The sequence below is a fragment of the Buceros rhinoceros genome, unplaced genomic scaffold (genome assembly GCF_000710305.1).
Source record: "Buceros rhinoceros silvestris isolate BGI_N320 unplaced genomic scaffold, ASM71030v1 scaffold11762, whole genome shotgun sequence".
Classification (NCBI taxonomy): Eukaryota; Metazoa; Chordata; class Aves; order Bucerotiformes; family Bucerotidae; genus Buceros; species Buceros rhinoceros.
This window is the reverse complement of record NW_010398328.1, coordinates 1-18,035: the sequence shown is the minus strand read 5'-3', so window position 1 is coordinate 18,035 and position 18,035 is coordinate 1. Positions and strand designations below refer to the sequence as shown.

The following is an 18,035-nucleotide window of genomic DNA, read 5'->3' as shown; positions in this document are numbered from 1 at the left end:
ACTCTTTCCTGGTTGGTTTCTCAACAGAAACAAACAGGACTGATTTTGATAGTGAACATGTAATGCTTTCTGGAAGAACACCACTTATTTGCAGTAAGAGTTAGGAAAAGTTCTTCTTGTCACATACCCCAGTCATGCTATTTCCTTATCTACCTGTTTATTTGCAATTAGCTTTCCTACCCGAGGTACATACTGAAGCAATAGATGGGTGATAGCACAGCAGAAAAATAAATCTGTGCTCACCATTAAAGAAACCAGGATGAATGCATTATTTTATAGTGGTGATAGAACAGACAGCAGCTAGAGAATATGTTCAAGTGTTTGCTGGGATCAGCATTGCTGGACTCAAATTGGAACCAAGTTCCTAATTTCTCTCAGAATCATTGAAAAAATGGAAAGAAACTAGCATGCAGTATGCATTCAGAAAATTGTCCAGAATGGGCAGGTTCATTACCTTTTTCTTCCACAGTACCTTGAGGAGGTGTACGCTTTACATCAATTTCTTTGGACACTTCTGCTGCATCACCCGAAGTAACTTCCTACATTATTTTGAAATGACAAAAAAAAGAGCATCTTACTACAAATTAAAAATATTTTCCAGTTACTTATAAGAAAATATACACTGCTTGTGTATATTGTACTTGTATATTTTCATATACACAATAGTTATTTTGTTCATCAAGATTTTGTAATATTTCTTAAAAACTTTGATGCTGAGAAGCTTCATCAAAATCAACGGGTGAGTTAGTCCCAAATATTCGGCAGCTACTATTAAAAAGAAAACCTATTTTGCCCTTAATTCCTATTTTGACTTAGAAGGGATCAGTCAAACCCAGAACTCAGGTGAAGTCTGACACCCTTTTGCAGATCTCAGATCAGTATGACCATGAAGATGCTGAACTGACTGGAGAGCTGGGATTCAGCAATGATCCATGTGATCCCAAGGTCCTAATCACTGTGCAAATACGGTCCACTACACTTCAAAGGGATTCAGGTGCTGTGCATGACAACACAGACTCAAGACAATGAAAAGTACTTTACAATTAATAATGAAAATGCCTCCCAAAATAAACTGCTACAGAAATAAAAACTTAAGACTTCCATCTTATTTACATTACAACTGCAGAACATAAAAAACCCCTGTTCTTGAAATTACCTTGATGTTATCAGCTTTCATTTTGGAACACTGACTTGGGTCATCATCTTTTCTCACATCCTGAGCAATCAACTGATTGCCTGCAAAAACAAACAAGAGTTCAAGTGTTAAAGAAGTGCCTTCTGCACTTGCCAGATTTTGATGCCACTTTTATATCAGCTCATCATTAGTGCAATCCAAAAGATTCCGAAAAGCAGCACCTTATTTACAAAAATATGAACAGAAGGTTATGCTATCCTCTCTTTGAAAAGGGAAGACAAAACCATTGCAAAAAAGAATTCCACGTTTCTTGTATGTTATAGGTAGAACTTGGTTTTTTTGCTTGTTTTTAAAGATAAGCTCAAAATTGCAATTTGACAGGTACCACATCAAGAAATAAACCATCAACCTTAACTTCAGCTCAGCAAGAAACAGAAAAAGCAGTTACTGCTGTGTGGGACTCCATAATGAATACAGCATGGCTTCTAATTATTCACTTTATCAAATCAAATTCTTAGAAGCAGAATAAAAGCTGACATTATTAGTTAACCTAATGTATTTTTTTCATTGTTCTGATGCTGAAAAGACAAAAGCAGTTGAAGGCAGAGCATGAATAGATATTGGATAGTCAGTCTCACAAATATTATGTCTAACTCATTCTGAGTTAACTTTATCTAAGCTAGTTAGAAATGTTAATGCCAGAAGGACTGACTTCCTTCTCACTTTTTGCTTCTAGACAGATAAAAGATTACAGCAAAACTAAGTTCTTTTCAATATCACAGAATGAAGCATCCTGCCTCAAAGTCTATTGAATGGCTGTATTTTCCTCTCATCATTGGTTTTCCTCAGCTTTCTATTTCTTCCCTGTGTTTTATTTAAAAAGGATAGAATTAGTAATTATTTTAAAGACTACACAAAAAAAATCTCCTCACTTATGATTGAAAAAGTTATTATAATACCCTTCCAAGCAGTGTAAAACTTGTTACCAGATTTTTATCAAATATATTAAGCGTAATATAAGAAGTTGTTTTGGGAAGAGAAACTACTTCAGAGTTTGGAATTCACCATAATTCATTCTTTCCTCCAAAGTATCGTTTTATGGCCTAATCGCAGTAGAACTTTGTTTTGCAGCAGAGAAAAGCTTTACACAAATTCATGTAGTTCTGTATCACTTACACTTTTCCTTATCCATTGTTCCTGAAGATTTACACTGTATTCCACCAGATCTATGTTCCTCAGTTATCTGTGTATCCAAGTTTTCCACCTACACATAAAACACAAAGAAAGATAACTCCTCACCTTTTCCCATGAAGTTTGTAACTACAAAAAAGGAGAAAGTTTTGCCTACTTGCTACTTTCAAGTACAACGTGCATTAAACTAGAAAGCAGCAGTATTACAAAAGCAATTCATTCCTAGAGCTCAAGTCATGTTACTACTGTTGGACAGCACCATGACAGAACTTCCACCTCACTGTATTTTCAAAATTTCTAATCGATACTTTGAATGAAAAAAGTCTCAGTTTTAAGTAAGCATCCTACTATGTGCTTTAAAAGCAGTTAATCATGGTAATTCACAAAATATTTTTGGATTTAAAAGGACAGTTTCCTACACGCAGGAACAGAAGTACCTCACTAGCACCAGAAATGTGGTCAAACAGCATTACAATACAGTAACAAATAAATTTAAGATTTCTTAAATCTGAGTGGTAAACACATTTTTAAGCTTGTCATCTGTGTTAAATATCTTGCAAAGTGTTTTTTTATGGAACAGAAACATTTGCAACTTTCCCAGTAATCCCTTTTACACTTGTAAGCTCCAAGGATTGTGAAATCACAGTAGCCTGCATTAAAGTAACAGTTTTCTAGTCCTGATCAAAAGCCTCAGGAATAATCCCTATTTTCATGGACTGTTCTCAAGGAGAACAATCAAGCTTCTCTTTTCTGCCAGTTAACAACAGTCTCAAAGTAGTCATAGACTGTGGAACAACAATTCAAGATTTATTTACTTCAAGTTTGAGAGAATAATTAGACATCAACCTACACAGCTGCACAGTCTCAGTATACATAGGCTCTGGATATACAAAAATAGTACTTTCCTTTAGAGAATATTTAATGTAAATAGACGTAAATGCAAGTAGGGAAAAAAAGCAGCACATAGAGAGTAAATTAAAAAAACCAGGAACTTACATGAAAAGTTTCTCTTTCTAAAGCAATATTCCTCTGTAGCAAATCTATTAAAAATAATTACAAAAATAATCAGAAAAGCTAAGCAAGAGTGAAATATCATATTATCCTCTATTTCTCTCTGAAAGCATTGCAGAGTACCTGAAACTGCATAAAACTTAACTTTAAATGTTGGAAATAAGTGACATCCAATCTTCTCTTTAACAATATGTTCAAACAAACAAAAAACCCCCAGAATATGGATTTCTAAAGCATAGGATGAGAATAATTTTATGCCTAAAATACAGGCAATCATGGGGCTGTCGTGTTTGTAATATATGGTAAATTTCACATTTCAAATAGAATTGTAGCACTTGAATGAATCAGAATTTTATCCATCACAACCTTAGATGCAGCCTCATGGGATGAAGTAAAATGCAACCAAAATTATGCTGTAACATTATGCTTCTAGAGAACTAAAGTTTGCATAACTGTACTAGTGAGACCTGCAGTTGATACAGTGCACATAACGAACTGTCCAACTGCTAGGCTCCACTGCATCCTTCTGATAAAGCAGAGCCTTAGCTTTCTGTATCACAAAAATGTGGAAAATAATTATGAATTGTGCTCTGCACTTCTGGAAAAGTTACACAACTTCCACAGCCATTTCATATAGATAAATAAAGAGAATCATAAAGAAGCTACTCTATTGTGTTCTGCAAAATGCTTGAAATCTTATTCATAAAGACACTGAATTAATATTTTAAATAAATAAAAAAAGCTGCTAAAACATTCCATGCAATTTTCCTTTCAGCTACAGTAGGAACATAAAGCTATTATCCAGTAAAACCACTCTATTCTACATATAACTTTAAATATTTTGTAGCTCATTTCTTAAGTCTACATGTTTTAGCAGCAGCTCTTCCACAGCTATACTGTTGCACATCTTTCAACTTTTAAAGCAGTGGCAAACGAAGAGCTAGATCCCACCCACTCAAACAGCAATGATTTGTTTACATTCCAAGGAATCTTGGACTACTAAACTACTGTGTCTGCTGTTCATACACATGACAGGACACACATTTGTCTTTTAAACAACTTCCTTTTACGTATGTTGAGCTTATGTATATATACATATAAGAGATTATTGTGGAGTGGGGGAGAAAAAGAAAAAACTCTCATACTGAGAGCTACAAAGCATTATTCTTCTGTGAGTGTCATACCCAACATGATTTACACAACAAATGGATTTTTGTTAAACATTTTACATTGAACAAGATTATCACAGCTAGTTCAACCTACACATTTTAAATTTGAAGTACTGTCTGTCTGGGTGACTGTGTGGCACAGTTTTTCCACACACTTCAAAGAAATCTCAGCACAGAAAAACTGGTTCAAGTTTTGGATCTGCTGTCCTGAAGAACACATGTTTCTAACCCATTCTCAGGGATTACGTTTTCTTGCTTGTGAGCAGAGCACGTCTCTTACCACTCAGATGAATCTACATCCCACCATGTGAATTTGACCTACCCCAGGAATAAAAATGAATCCAAAGTTTTGTAGCAATGCTCACCTTATTCTTATTTTTGTCTTCTATTTGGCAAATGGTTATTTTGGCATGCACATCTAAAAATTCACAGGTGAGCTTAATAGTAGGTCTGTTCATAGTGTTTAGGCTTTTCACTGCAACTTTTCGTAAGAAGAAATGCATCTTTAACCTCTTTGAACTCTATATGCAGCAGTATCACTGGTACCTCTTGGAATTCACTTGAGATTGGCTTGTTACGCCATTGGCTGAGGATTAACTCTCATCTGGTTGTGTTATAAACATATTTGTAATGTATCTGGAGCACGAAATCCATCAAGATGGGAACAAAGCAGGGGTTTGTTTCTGCTTTATCGGGAAAGCCAAACAATTGCAACCATTTTAAAATAATGGGGTTTTGGGAAACAGGGCTTTTTTTTTTGTCCTATTGAAGATGAATTTAATATGTAGAAAAGGAATTATTGCACACAGATCAAAGTTGACTAATGAAGAATTCTAGCTAGGTGATTACTTGTAACTACTCTTCAAATTCAGTGGATGGCCAGAAATATTTTAATATTCTGGAGAGCAAGAAAGGGAAAAAAAAAAAACCTTTCTGTTAAACCTCTGTGACTTAAGTCATATTAATACTTATTCTTGTCATATCATCTTTCCCGGACAAAAGTTTTTCTGTATTTATTGATTCTAAATAAAACATTAGCAGTCTACTTTTTAAAAATCCTAAATGCTTTCCACCCTTCTTTCAGCATATCACATTGGAAGGAAAAGCTGACCTTCCTTTCCCACAAACCAAATGCAAAGCCATGTAAGCTTCTAGAAACACTTCAAGAAGATTTCTGCAAGCTTTCCTTCAATCCCTCTATACATAGCATATATCATATCTACAACCCTCCCATCATAGATAACATTCAAATCGGTATGAAGAGTAAGTCGCTATCAGTATAAAAATCACCTTTTTGAAACTCTTTAGCATGAAGATCCACACATCCCTCTTCACTTTTCGGACTTCCAAGCCATTGTGGCTAAACACAAAATCAAAAGAAGCAAAAAAATATTGCAGACATCCAGAACAAGCATGTTTCACTCCCTTCCCTCACGATGCACACTGTCTTACTGTGATCTATAGAAATCTTCAGAAGCTTTCTTACTAAGACAGCAGTACAAATATTAATAAGGAACACCAGCAGAGCTAAGTCACATTACTGTCAAACGGTACAGTGCCTACCTTGACCTTAAGGGTTAACACTGGTACCAGAGATTACTTTAACTCAAAAGGAATCTCAGGAAGTCAAGGTGCAACACCTACTAAGATGAGTTCCAAATACAAGCAACATTCTAGAAATGTTCACATATACAGAAAAGTAGGTATCTGCAATGCATAACAAGGTACAGTGAACTCTTCTCAACTTGTTTTTTTTCTAAACTATTTTCAAGTTGCAGATTGGCTATATGATACTGATAGATATATAATACATATGTAGCTAAGCGTACTCAAGTCAGATCTGGACATTGCAAACTCAGATACAGCACCATGTGAACATGGCTATACTGACTCTGGGACCATCTTATGCTGGCAAACAGTACAGCTGTTTGGAGGTGAAACTCAAATCAATAAATCCCACCAAACTGGAGATGACTTGGATTTTCCTGAAGTGCATCCCAGGCATCAAAATCTTGGTGCAGAAATACTCAGCTGGTCTGCCCTGGAGCTGCAGCCAATAGCCCTGTGCAGATCCACCTTTTTATAGATGCTTGGGAGTCTCTGAACACATTCTCCCTCAAAATGCTTATTATCAGAGTTTGGCAAGATTAGAATACACAGATGCAGTCCTGCATCTGAATGAAGAATTAACACATTTGGAATCCTATTATGGAACACAGCACAAACACATGAACAGACAAGCTCAACTTTGTTCTTACACAAGCTATAGGTGACCATGAGCTCCACCACCCTGGATTATCTAGGATGCTCTAACTCTTCTATTACAGCAGGCTGTGACTATCACAGCACAGAACAGCAGCAAATGTTCTTGAAGCACACAGACACAATGGGCAAGTGTGAAGACTGGCAAGAAAGCGATACAGTGAAATGAAGGGCAGTGTATGTTTACTATTTTGAAGCACTAATGGCTGCCAGCTGTAAGAGCTAAGGCACGTATGACTATTCTACAAGTAGCATCATAAGAGACATGCAGACAGTATGAGCAATTCTAAAAGAAGCATGCTTGTATGTCATGGTCACAGGAGGCACACGGCTGAGGGAGGGAGTTGGTTCTACCACTGAATAACACGAACAGCCCACAATTTAAATGCCAGCTGCTTGGAAAAGTACAGCTGAATAATTTGAAAAATGGCTATTCAAAAGTTTTGAAGTTCAAATGCCATTTTTGCTGCACAAGAATCAAAAGGTATGGTACGAAACCCTAGCAAGATGTATAATTATACACAAAGAAGCATAGTCAAAATTTTCAAAATAACATAAATACCTCATTAGCTCTCAAGTTACTTTCAAATTCTAGTTCTTCTGCCAACTTTGGTAAAGCTGCATTATTGCCTAATGAAATACAAATACATTAAAATGATTAGGTTACATTATGCTGTATTTATCTCATGCTACAGTAGGATGCTATTTCTCAGTACCACCTCATGAACACAGTACATGAATTTAATCCCTTCCTGTAGGCAAAGGAAACAATAGCAAGTCTGTCGCAGCAAACAAACTCAAAAAATTCTAACTTGGCATCTGCAAGAACACAAGTACTTCTGTGTTCCCCTTAAATACAAAAGGACTTGAAAATATGGGCTATCAGGATTTATCACAGCTTATTTATGAATTCTGACTTTGGCTTTTTTTTCTTGCTTTTCCTTTAAAACAAACAAACAAACCAACAGGTTTTCAGACCAAATTCTAAACAGCAAGTTATCTCTGTACTAATGAAAGCAGAGCTAAGAGTTAATACTAAGGATAATACTTTTAAGTGACAATTAGCTCTAAATCCGTAGGCTCTAGAATCATAACCACTGAAAAGATCTAATTTCCATAGAGACTGAAAGCTCAATAGCTCCTGTTAATGTAATTTCAGGAAATCTTAAAACCCCACCCATTTCATTCCCCATGGGAACAACTGTACGCTTAAAACATCTGAAAAACAGGCCATGCAGACAGCATCTTCATATGACTTCTACAGCTTTTTAGGACGCCTATTTCAGATGCCTGTTTATGCAGCTTTTCCTAAACGAAAAGAAATAGTTATAACATGACAACTCATCAATGACACATGTGAAGTGCTTAAATTGTGGTTGTGGTCCAGAGAATAAGACAACCATTACCACCAATACTTAAGAGAAGTTACACCAACAGACAACAAGGATTCAGCAGAGCACCAAGGCAGACACCTTAGGGTAGCAGTTTACATTTTCACAGCTCATGTCTGTCTCTTGTATAAATACTGAATAACATTTTTCCAGTTTACCAGATCATTCCTTGACAAATTCCTAAGATCCTAAAACCTGCAGAGTGAGCCTTCTCACTCCAAATCTCAACAAAACTGGAGAATAAAGCCAGCCTTTGAGAAAGAGGACCTAAACTCACATTGTAAATCGTCATTTGAAATAATGGCAAAGACAGACATGAGAAGGAAAAGGTTTTAAAAGTAGTACTTGATTGTCATCATCATGCCACTTGGGTATAAAACAAGACAAGCAGATTTTTCTGCTGTTTTTCTACAGTTTAATTTCTCCAAAATTTATAATAATTTTTTTATAATCTTTACTTCATTATGGGATCTACAGTATTTATTAATTTTCATAAACTTGGTGCTTCAAATACTCCAGAGGGTCAAAGACGAGAAAGGCTCAAAGCAGCAGGATGTTCATTGTATGGTATTTAAGGAACTAACAAACGTGCAAGTTCATTTCAAATGTTAGCTCCCAGAAAAATGGATCTGGAAATAAAACATGATATCCTTAATGTCATACACAGTCGTAACTTACCATCACTGCTCTCTTAAAATGCCTATTTGTAACACAAAGAAGGACCATTTCAAGTATATTCATAACACAAAATTCAGCATAAGAGAGCAGATGTGAATATGACTGTTAAAAAACCACGCAGAGAAAATCTGCAGTTATGATTAAGGATGCCCACTCTTAACCTTCAAAATTACTAAGATACCTTTTTAAAATGTTGAACATGTTTAAATGAAATGCATCCTCACTCCTATAGAAGCATTTCAGAATTTCAAAACACGTTATTAACAAAAGCCATCTACAATTATCACCCCTTGCAAACCACTTCATATGTTAGCTCACAATTTTAAGTCAACGTATTTTGATAACTTTTTTGCACTCTAATAACATTTAATTCTTTTCCAACATACCTCAGATCATTGCATTCAGTCACTCTTATACTCCAAGAATCACATACTTAAATATTTGTTACTAATTCTTAAATACATTATTTTGCAACCAGTAAAGAAATTAAGTATGTTTGAACAGTGTAAGCTATTTCTGATTAGAATAATGGTAAAATGCATTTATTTATGGATAGCTTATAAACTGAGGAGTTAAAAAGAAGAAAATAAATCCTCACCTGAATTAAAGGTTGCATTACTTTTTTGAAAAGTAACTTCAATTCCAGTATCATCTATTTTGACCAAGTTCGTTTTGTCATCACTGCCATATAGTTCTTCCACACGCAAAGGCAAGCCACTTTCCCCCCCTAATTCTGCTTCTACTGTCACTTCACCATGGTTGGTATTTACAGTCCCTTCATTTGCAGTCACTAAGGAAAAAGCCTGTGCCTTAGGCAGGGGAGTCCTTATTTCAGAAAAGTTACTTTCTAAAAGCAAGTCTGAGTTAAATTTATAGTTTACATTCCTTAGAGTTTCACACTCTGCTGCTGCTGAAATCACAGAAGAGAGTTCTGATGTAACATTCTCATGCGAAACATCTTCAGCTCGCTCATCATCCTCGCTTGCCTCTGAGGAAGGACTTGGACTCGCAGCAGTCTCTGTACTAATCTCCACACAAAGAGCTTCATCTACACTCATGAGGTTCACCGGGTTTTCATCTGTTTCTGTGATTTCTCTGTCTGCTGTGGTCTGAGATGTTGCTGATTCTCCCCCCACACCACTCTCATGGGTCTCATTCCCTTTACCAATGACAAGCAAAGAATTGTTGCTTTTTTCCAGGCCTGTAGTTGATAGGATGCATTCAATCTGGTTAGCAGCATTAAAGTTTTCCTCAGTTTTGTCTTTTACTTCTGTGCTCTCGGCAGCAAGTTGACTTTCTTCTACGACTGTAAAGGTGAAGAGGCTATCACATTCTTCCATTGTGCTCAGAGTGATCACTGCCCCCTCCTCCTTATCTCCTATACTCGAAGCAGTGTGTTGATCCTCACTGTTAGCGGCAACCCTTAGCACAGGAGCTCCACAGTCTCCCACAAAAATCATAGAGCCTTTGCTTTTTGCATCTGCATTAAAAGCAGCTAGCCCAAACTGTTCATCTACGGTTGCAGTGGTTTCCACAATCTTACAGTCTTCTGATGCATTTGGAGAGATAATGGCATCTTCATCTCCTTCTGCTACAATGAGTTGACTTTCAGCTTGTGGTGCTGCACTGATGAGGACTATCTCACATTCTTCTGCCATACTTGTAGTGATCATAGCAGCTTCATATCTTCCTTCTGTCTGTGAACCACTGAGATTGTTTTCATCTTGCACAGATACGCTAGGCATAGGAGCTTCAAAACACTCTGCTGTACTGGTAGAGATCATTACTGTTTCATTTTTTGACTCTGTGTCTGACACATGTTGAACCGCCTCCTCTGTGACTCCACCTGACATTAGGATTACTTGTTCTTCCACAACACTTGTAGAAATCATAGCACACTCATCTTTTTCTTCCTTACTGCTAGCAAGTGGGTGACTTATATCATCATCATCATCTCCTCCTGCACTGGATTCACTAGGCATAGGAACCTCATATAGTTCTGTATCTATAGAAACCATAGCATTCTCATTTATTTCTTCTGTTTTCACAGAGTGGAGCTGACCATCATATTCAACAGCTGCACTTGACATAGGAGCCTCAAATTCTTCCACAATACTGGTGGAAATCATAGTGCACTCATCCTTCTCCTGCTTGCTGCTTAAAGTATGCACACACTCTTTAAACTCTGTAGCTGTACTGGGCATAGGCACCTCTGTGTCTTCAGCGTCTATTAAGATCATAGAGCTTTCCCCACTTTCACCTGCACTTCCAATAGCAAGTGGACCTTCCTCAGCATCCATGGCAGAATGCAAGGCGGCATCACTGTCTTCCACTGTACTGGTAGGAATAAGAGAATTTTCATCTTCTTTTGGAATCGCACTACTTATAGAGGCATTGAGTTCTCTACTGTCAAAGGAAGTCATGGCGTTCTCATGTTTGTCTTCAGCTCCAGACTGACTCTTATCTTGCACTGCCATAGCACTAGTCATGGGACCCTCACATTCCTCAGCATCTAAGGGAATCAAGGTGCCTTCATGCTTTCCTCCACGGACAGTCAAGGCACCCTCATCTGCAGCACTTGCACTGGTTACACTGCTTTCAGCAATCCCTTTAACATTTTTGTGGTTTGTGACACAATTAGCTTCTTTCTCTGCGCTTGTTATGCTGTCAACAGTAAGCTTATTTGCATTAGTGCCAGCCACTCCTGACTCAGCTTCCATTTGTTCAGCAACTATGCAGATAATGGAACTTTCACCTTCTTCTGCACCTATACAAATTAGTGCATTTTCACTTTCCATTCCTGTACAAGTAGAAGCATGCTCATTTTCTTCATTTCCTCTTCCTGTACTGGTCACGATGTCCTCACCTTCTTCATCCTCTTCTTTTGAGCCTGTACTAGTCACAAAACCTTCATCATCACATGGACCTACGCTGACAGTAGTGACACTGGCTTCTTCCTTTATCCTTGTACTGTCCATTAGACTTTCACATTTTTCAGCTTCTAAACAAACTGCAAATCCCTCATTGCTGTCTTCTATCCCTGTGCAGACCACTGAAACTTCAGCATCATCTTCTGGAGTTATGCCTGTGCTGGTCACTGCACTTTCACCATTTACAGTATCCTCAGATTTGTCACCACTAGTTCCAGTTGTGGCACTGTTGTTTGTGACCACTGCGATACAGGCACCAGTTACAGTGCTTTCTCCTTGGGCATCTGTACCAGTCACTGAGCAAACGATGAAGTTACGACCTCCTTCTTCTGCACCTGTGCAAGTCACAGTGCCTTCGTGTTCTTTAACTTGGCCAGCTCTCACACTGCCCTGAAATTCACCTGAACTGTCACTACTTGTTGACCCTTCACCAGTTTCTGTCCCTGCACTAGTTACAGCTCCATCACTCTCTACTTCACCTAAGCAAGATACAGAACTTTCAAATCTGCCTGTACCTACACAAGTTGAAGTCTTTCGCTTTTCTTCAGAGCCTGCACTAGTTACAGCATCATCTTTTTCTTCTGCCCCAGCACTATTCACATTGTCTTCAATTTCTACTCCACTTGCATTGACTGAATCTTTACTGCTTTCTTCTGCATCAACCATGGTACAGTCACCATTTTCTTCTCCTTCTGTACTTGTTAGGAAGCTTTCACTTTCTGCTAATCCTTCAGTGACAACACTGCCACCACCTTCTTCAGCTGCTGCAACAGTACATTCACCAACATCTGCACCTGTGACGAAACTGCTGCCCTCACTACTTTTCACCCATACGTCTGTTGTGAAACCTTCATCAGCTTCTATGCTTGTGCAGATTACTGTCACCTCACCTTCTTCGTCTGAGCATGTCGTTGTAGCATCACTGTCCTTTTCAGAATGTGATGCACCTTCAGCTCCTTCTTCTCCTGTACTAGTGGCCATTGAAGTGCTCTCAATGATCTTTTCTGTGCTAGTTCCTATCACAGTGGCCAGAGTTGTTTCTGGGCTGCTGTACAACAAACTATGTTTACTGCTTCCTGCACTGGTACCTACTGCACTGCTTTCATTTTTATCTTCCACACCATTCCCTTCTTGCCCACTGGCTACAACAAAGCCTTTCACTGCTTCCTCAGGAACTCTTTCAGAAACAAACATGGAGGAAGACTGTATCATATCATCAGTATCATGCACCTCGTTCTTTTCTGCATTATCCATCACTGTGCTTCCTTCTCCCTTTATGGAAGGATCTGCACTCAAGCACTCTCTTCTTTTTAGGAGAAGTTCTTTTGTTGTTACATCTCCACAATCTTCACTTATGTCAGTTATTAAGTTTTCCTCTTCTATTTTCAACTCACTTCCCTGAGTGCTTTCTAACTTCGCTGCTTCATCATAACCTTCTTGACTAGGTAACCCAGCCGAACTGTCTTCCATTGCCTCTTCACCAGGCCAGTGCACTTTATCTTTTTCTATACTGTTTGTCATAGTGGTGGTGTCACCATCATCTTTCATGATAGAACTCAGCACCATACTCTCTTGTTGTTCCATGTATACAACCTGTGCTGCATCATTCTTCAAAATGAAAGCATCTTCAAATAAAGAAACCCCATCTGAATTATGGCATTCTTTAGACATACTAGTCAAGGAATCTGTAAAATCAGAAATATCCATATCCATGGACTTTGCATCAGCTGTGTCTTCTCTGGAAGAATTAATTGCTAAACGAACATCATCTGAATTAGAATTTATTACAGTTTGTAAATTCTTTGGTTTTCTGCTCTCTTCTGAAGCTTCATCCTTACTGGGAACATTCAGTAAGATTCTACCACTTGTTTCATATACAACACTCATTTTATAAGCCCCTTGTTTATTGGGTTCTTGATTCACAGAAGCTTGTTTGGATGAAGTGTCTAAGGCACCAACTTGTTTATGAGAGATATCTTTTTGTTTAACATTTTTTTCAGCTGCAGGCAGAAACTGCGTTTCACAACCTTTAAGATCTACCAAGATATGTTTTAAATCCTTATCTGATAGAGATATTTTTTCTTTTGCTGAATACTTGGCATCTGTAACATGGAGTGAGTTTTGAATGTTTTTTCCTTCAATGTCAGATGCTTCCTGTGCTTTCGTTTGTTTCAAATCGAGTTCCATCAGCTCTTCCTCATGACCAAAATGCAAGTCATCATTATTCACATTTGACTTCTGAGGGGCTGGAGCAGAGTTGCTTTCAGTTGTGCTAGTTGATTGCTTTTCCTCTCTAAGTAAATCTTGGTTTGATATACCGCCTTTTCTATTTTCACAGGATATCCTCTTACTTTGTTTTTTATCCATCGCCACTGTGATGTTCAGTACTTTTTCACGTCCACTATCCATTTCTTTAATATCTTTATCTTCCAATTTGATACTCTCTTCCTTCTTCTTTATTTCCTTGTTGCTGTGCTTTAAGTTTCTGCTTTTGTGACTTTCACCAGAGAACCTTCTTTCTAGTTTGGAATTGCTTAAATCCTTATCACCTCTGTATTTCTCTTTTACGGATCCTTTTTCTCCAGAGTGTAACTTAGCTCTATGACTGAAGTCTTTTTGTGATTGTGTGCCACTTACAAGCTCAAACTCAGCACCACTCTCCTCAAAAACTTTGTCATCATTCTTGGATTTGTGCTGTTTATCTGAATCATTCTCTTCTGTGCTCTTATCTTTCTCCAGTTTCTGACCAGGCTCTTGTTTTGTTAAATTTTCCTGTAATTCTGCTTCAGATGCTTTGAATTGTTTACTATGACTCTTTGACTTAGACTTTAACAAAATCTTGTCTTCTACGAGGCTCTTAGACCTTCGTCTGTCTTTATGAACACCATCTTCTTGTTTCAAATTACCATCAGAGTTAGTTGATTCTATTTCATGCTTATCTTCTGAGTAGCTTTCACTCCTTCTGTGTGATGCAGAAGCGAGTTGCTTTGAGGCACTTAGGGAATCCTTTTGTGGCCGAGAATCACTCAGGGACCTTTTGGACTTATATTCTGCTCTTGATTTTTCTGTTGAGAGATGTCTGTCTCTTTTATTTTCCTTACGCAGCAATTCATCAGCTTTTAAGGTTGATTCAGAAATATTTTTCCCATCTTTTCCTGTTACTGATATTTTCCGTTCACTACGATGTTTATTTTTTCTTTCAGATTTGTCATCTGAAGAAACCTTCAATTGTTGATTATGTTTCTGGCTGCCATCTTCTCCTTTCAAACTTCTTTCAAATGAATGGAGTTCACCATCTTCACTTGCTTTGTGAATACTGTCTCCTTTATACTTGTGCTTTAAAGAAAATTTATCTTCTAAAGCAGTTCTTTCCTTTTCATTTTTATCTCTGTAAGACTTGGCTTCTTTTTTGGCAACATTTCTCATATGTTGAATTTCTGTGTCACTATCTTTTTTGGGATGTTTTTCATTTTTAAATATGGATTTCTGCTTCTGTAGTTCTTCAGTATTGCCTTCTGCTCTATCCAGTTGCCTTTTTGGATCCTTTGTTTCACTGTCCTGCTGGGCTCCTTCAGCCTGAAGAGAGGTGAAGGTTTTTCTTTTATGTTCTTTTTCTGCTTTAGAATCACTTTTGCATTCCTCAGCCAAATGCACTGATTCTGAAAGTCTTCTAAGCTGTTTAGACATTTCACTTTTCCCATGATTATGCTTCAATTCTTTGGAAGAATGTTTTTCACAAGTCTACAAAAGAAAGTTTTTATACGTATAAGCAAATGTTACACAGTTCCTTCACTATGTGACCAAACACAGTTGTTTAAGGGCAAAGTCTCAATAAAAACAATACATTAGAGAATACACTTAACGCTGTAATAAAGATTCACCTAAAATATAGGCAGCAACAAAATGAAACTTGCCATTTTAATTATCTGCCATTGTGGGAAAATCCAATGAAACAGAAGTTAAACAGTCTGTTTGTTTGAACTTTAGTATCTTTTCTTTATAAAAGTTATCTTTTTTCTGAAATTATTAAAATGGAGTTTTAAATGGACAATCACAATTTCAAGTATTCTGTTTATTTTAAATAGCCTTTACACTGCTTAAAAAAACAAACCCAAACCAAACCCACAGAAGATAAATCTAGATTTCCATGTGAACTTCTGACTATCACTGTTTCTTTGTTAACAATGTTGTTGGTAAAAACTCCCACCATAAAAATGATCTTTTCTTTACTGTTTGGACTACATACAGACGTCCTTTAACTTTCCAGTGAGAAGTTTAAATAGATCACACTCCTCAAGTCTTCACATATAAGACACACCTTGCCCTTTTTAAAAACCCAAGATACTTCACAGAATAGGTCTTAAACTATATTTCGTGTTCTACTACAACATGCATCAGTACTGAATACACAGACAGCATATTCTAGTGGCTACTGGAATTCAGAAAACATTAGTACAGCAATGTCAGATCACTAATGCAGTTGTAAGAACTAGCAGGAAAAAAGTAATTCGTAAGAATGAATGCAATATTATGCAGTTTGCATGGACATATGAACAAGTACTATTACAATTAAAAAGGAAGATCAGATGGTTTATGCTTAGGAGACACACACCTCATTTGTCTTTTGTATTTCTTTAGAATCTTCCTCAGATGGTTCATATTTCTTTTTGCAGCCATCTTCAGCATGCCTGAAACAAGTATTTGGACAATTTAAAAAAGAATCAGTATCAGCCAAACATTTGTTTATAAACTGTCTGCTTTCAAAGCTGAAGGAGACAAATGTACACTAACAATATCACAATAGAATGTTAAGGATTCGAGGAGTTATTAAAGTTATTATTACCTTGGTCCCTCGACCCTTAACAAGGATCACGCAACTTTTGACTAGCCAATTTGTCCAAGCTTTTTTTCTCTTGGAAAATTATGTGTACCAACTTCAAAGATACCCTCTGGGCATTAGTGCTTTAAAGCAAGCCAGTCAGCACTGCTGTTGTCCCTATGAAATAAACAAGAGATCTCCTTTCCCCACACACACTCCTATGTAGGCAGACACGTACACATGTACATATCTATGTAAAATATAAAGATCAAGCCAAGCTGACTAACATTAGATGTCCAAACATCTAAAATCTCTCTTCTCATGTCTTCATTATCAGTGTGAGAAAAGCCACACAAAGGCTGCTACTGCAGCCTGAGCTGCAATATATTTAAGCAACTGTATTTGATTTTCTGCCTGAACTTCATGCTTATTAATAACAAAATTATGTGAAAATTTTAAGAGGAAATTATTAAAATGGGTAAGTCTAACTGCAAAGTTGAAGAGAACCTTTCCAATCTCCAAAAATGAATGTTCAAAAACTTAATTCCTTTTGAGCAAATACACGAATACCTTGAATCTCTTTTTCTTTTTCTGCTCAAGGCTACTTTTTTTTCTAAAAATTTCTGTTCTTTAAGCACATCCTTAATGCTGGTACCAGTAGCTTTTGACTCAAGACTTCTTGATGAAGGTTCTTCTAAATTCAAGCCGCTTTTTCCTAAAATAACACACAAATTGTGAAATACATAAGCATGTAATTGTATTCAGGTATAAACGTGACTGAAAGTAGTACAGAGAGTGTAGCAGAGAATACTAGTGTGTGCAGGTATTCACTGCATTTAAGCAATGTAGTAATATATAAAAGTATATATGAAGAAATGAAGATACAGAATTTTGCATTAATAATTTGCATTATACATTTTCTGTTATATTGCTGTTGAAATGTTGGGTTTTTAAAGGGAAATTACTAGAGACCTATTACCAATATTTTAAGCCCAATGTTTTTTTCCAGAGAGAGTGAGCAAATGAAAGCAGGGCAGCAGGGGCTGATATAAAAGTGCATTCTCATACCTTTAGCATTTTGATTTGCAGTTTTCAGGGATTTTGTTTTTTCTGCAGCCTTCTGTTTACGTTTTTCTTCAAGTCTCTCCCTGTTAATTTGTCTTCTTAGGAGTCTCTCTTCTTTTTCTTTGGCCTGGAGATACAAATCCAAGGAAAACAACTTATCGTTAGGTCAAAGAGTATTCTTTGACTGCAAATGTATGTCTAAAATGCACAGAAAACAGAACATTGTAGCCTGAGCCAAACTGAAAAATAAGTAGTCCTTAGAAATCATTATATGACAGTTAATGGAATCCTCTACTACTTCCCAGAAGTGAAACTAGCCAAGTTCCAGAGTTTCACTGCTGCTTAACACTGCAAACAGAGGCTGAGGCATTCTTAAATAATATA

General features: G+C 37.0%; 1 protein-coding gene across 1 annotated transcript in view; it reads right to left on the bottom strand.

Annotated features, from left to right (window-relative positions):
- The window catches only part of BOD1L1 (biorientation of chromosomes in cell division 1-like 1), a gene marked incomplete at its 5' end in the record, with an annotated part of 29,049 nt that extends 11,271 nt beyond the window's left edge, over window positions 1-17,778 (bottom strand). The window contains 11 exons of the mRNA XM_010131064.1: window positions 455-539; window positions 1,157-1,236; window positions 2,312-2,399; window positions 3,323-3,366; window positions 5,797-5,866; window positions 6,539-6,542; window positions 7,323-7,398; window positions 9,436-15,508; window positions 16,380-16,455; window positions 17,157-17,301; window positions 17,655-17,778. Of these exons, the coding sequence (XP_010129366.1) occupies window positions 455-539; window positions 1,157-1,236; window positions 2,312-2,399; window positions 3,323-3,366; window positions 5,797-5,866; window positions 6,539-6,542; window positions 7,323-7,398; window positions 9,436-15,508; window positions 16,380-16,455; window positions 17,157-17,301; window positions 17,655-17,778 (6,865 nt within the window). The remainder of the gene's footprint in view (window positions 1-454; window positions 540-1,156; window positions 1,237-2,311; window positions 2,400-3,322; window positions 3,367-5,796; window positions 5,867-6,538; window positions 6,543-7,322; window positions 7,399-9,435; window positions 15,509-16,379; window positions 16,456-17,156; window positions 17,302-17,654) is intronic.
- Window positions 17,779-18,035: the final 257 nt, after the last annotated feature.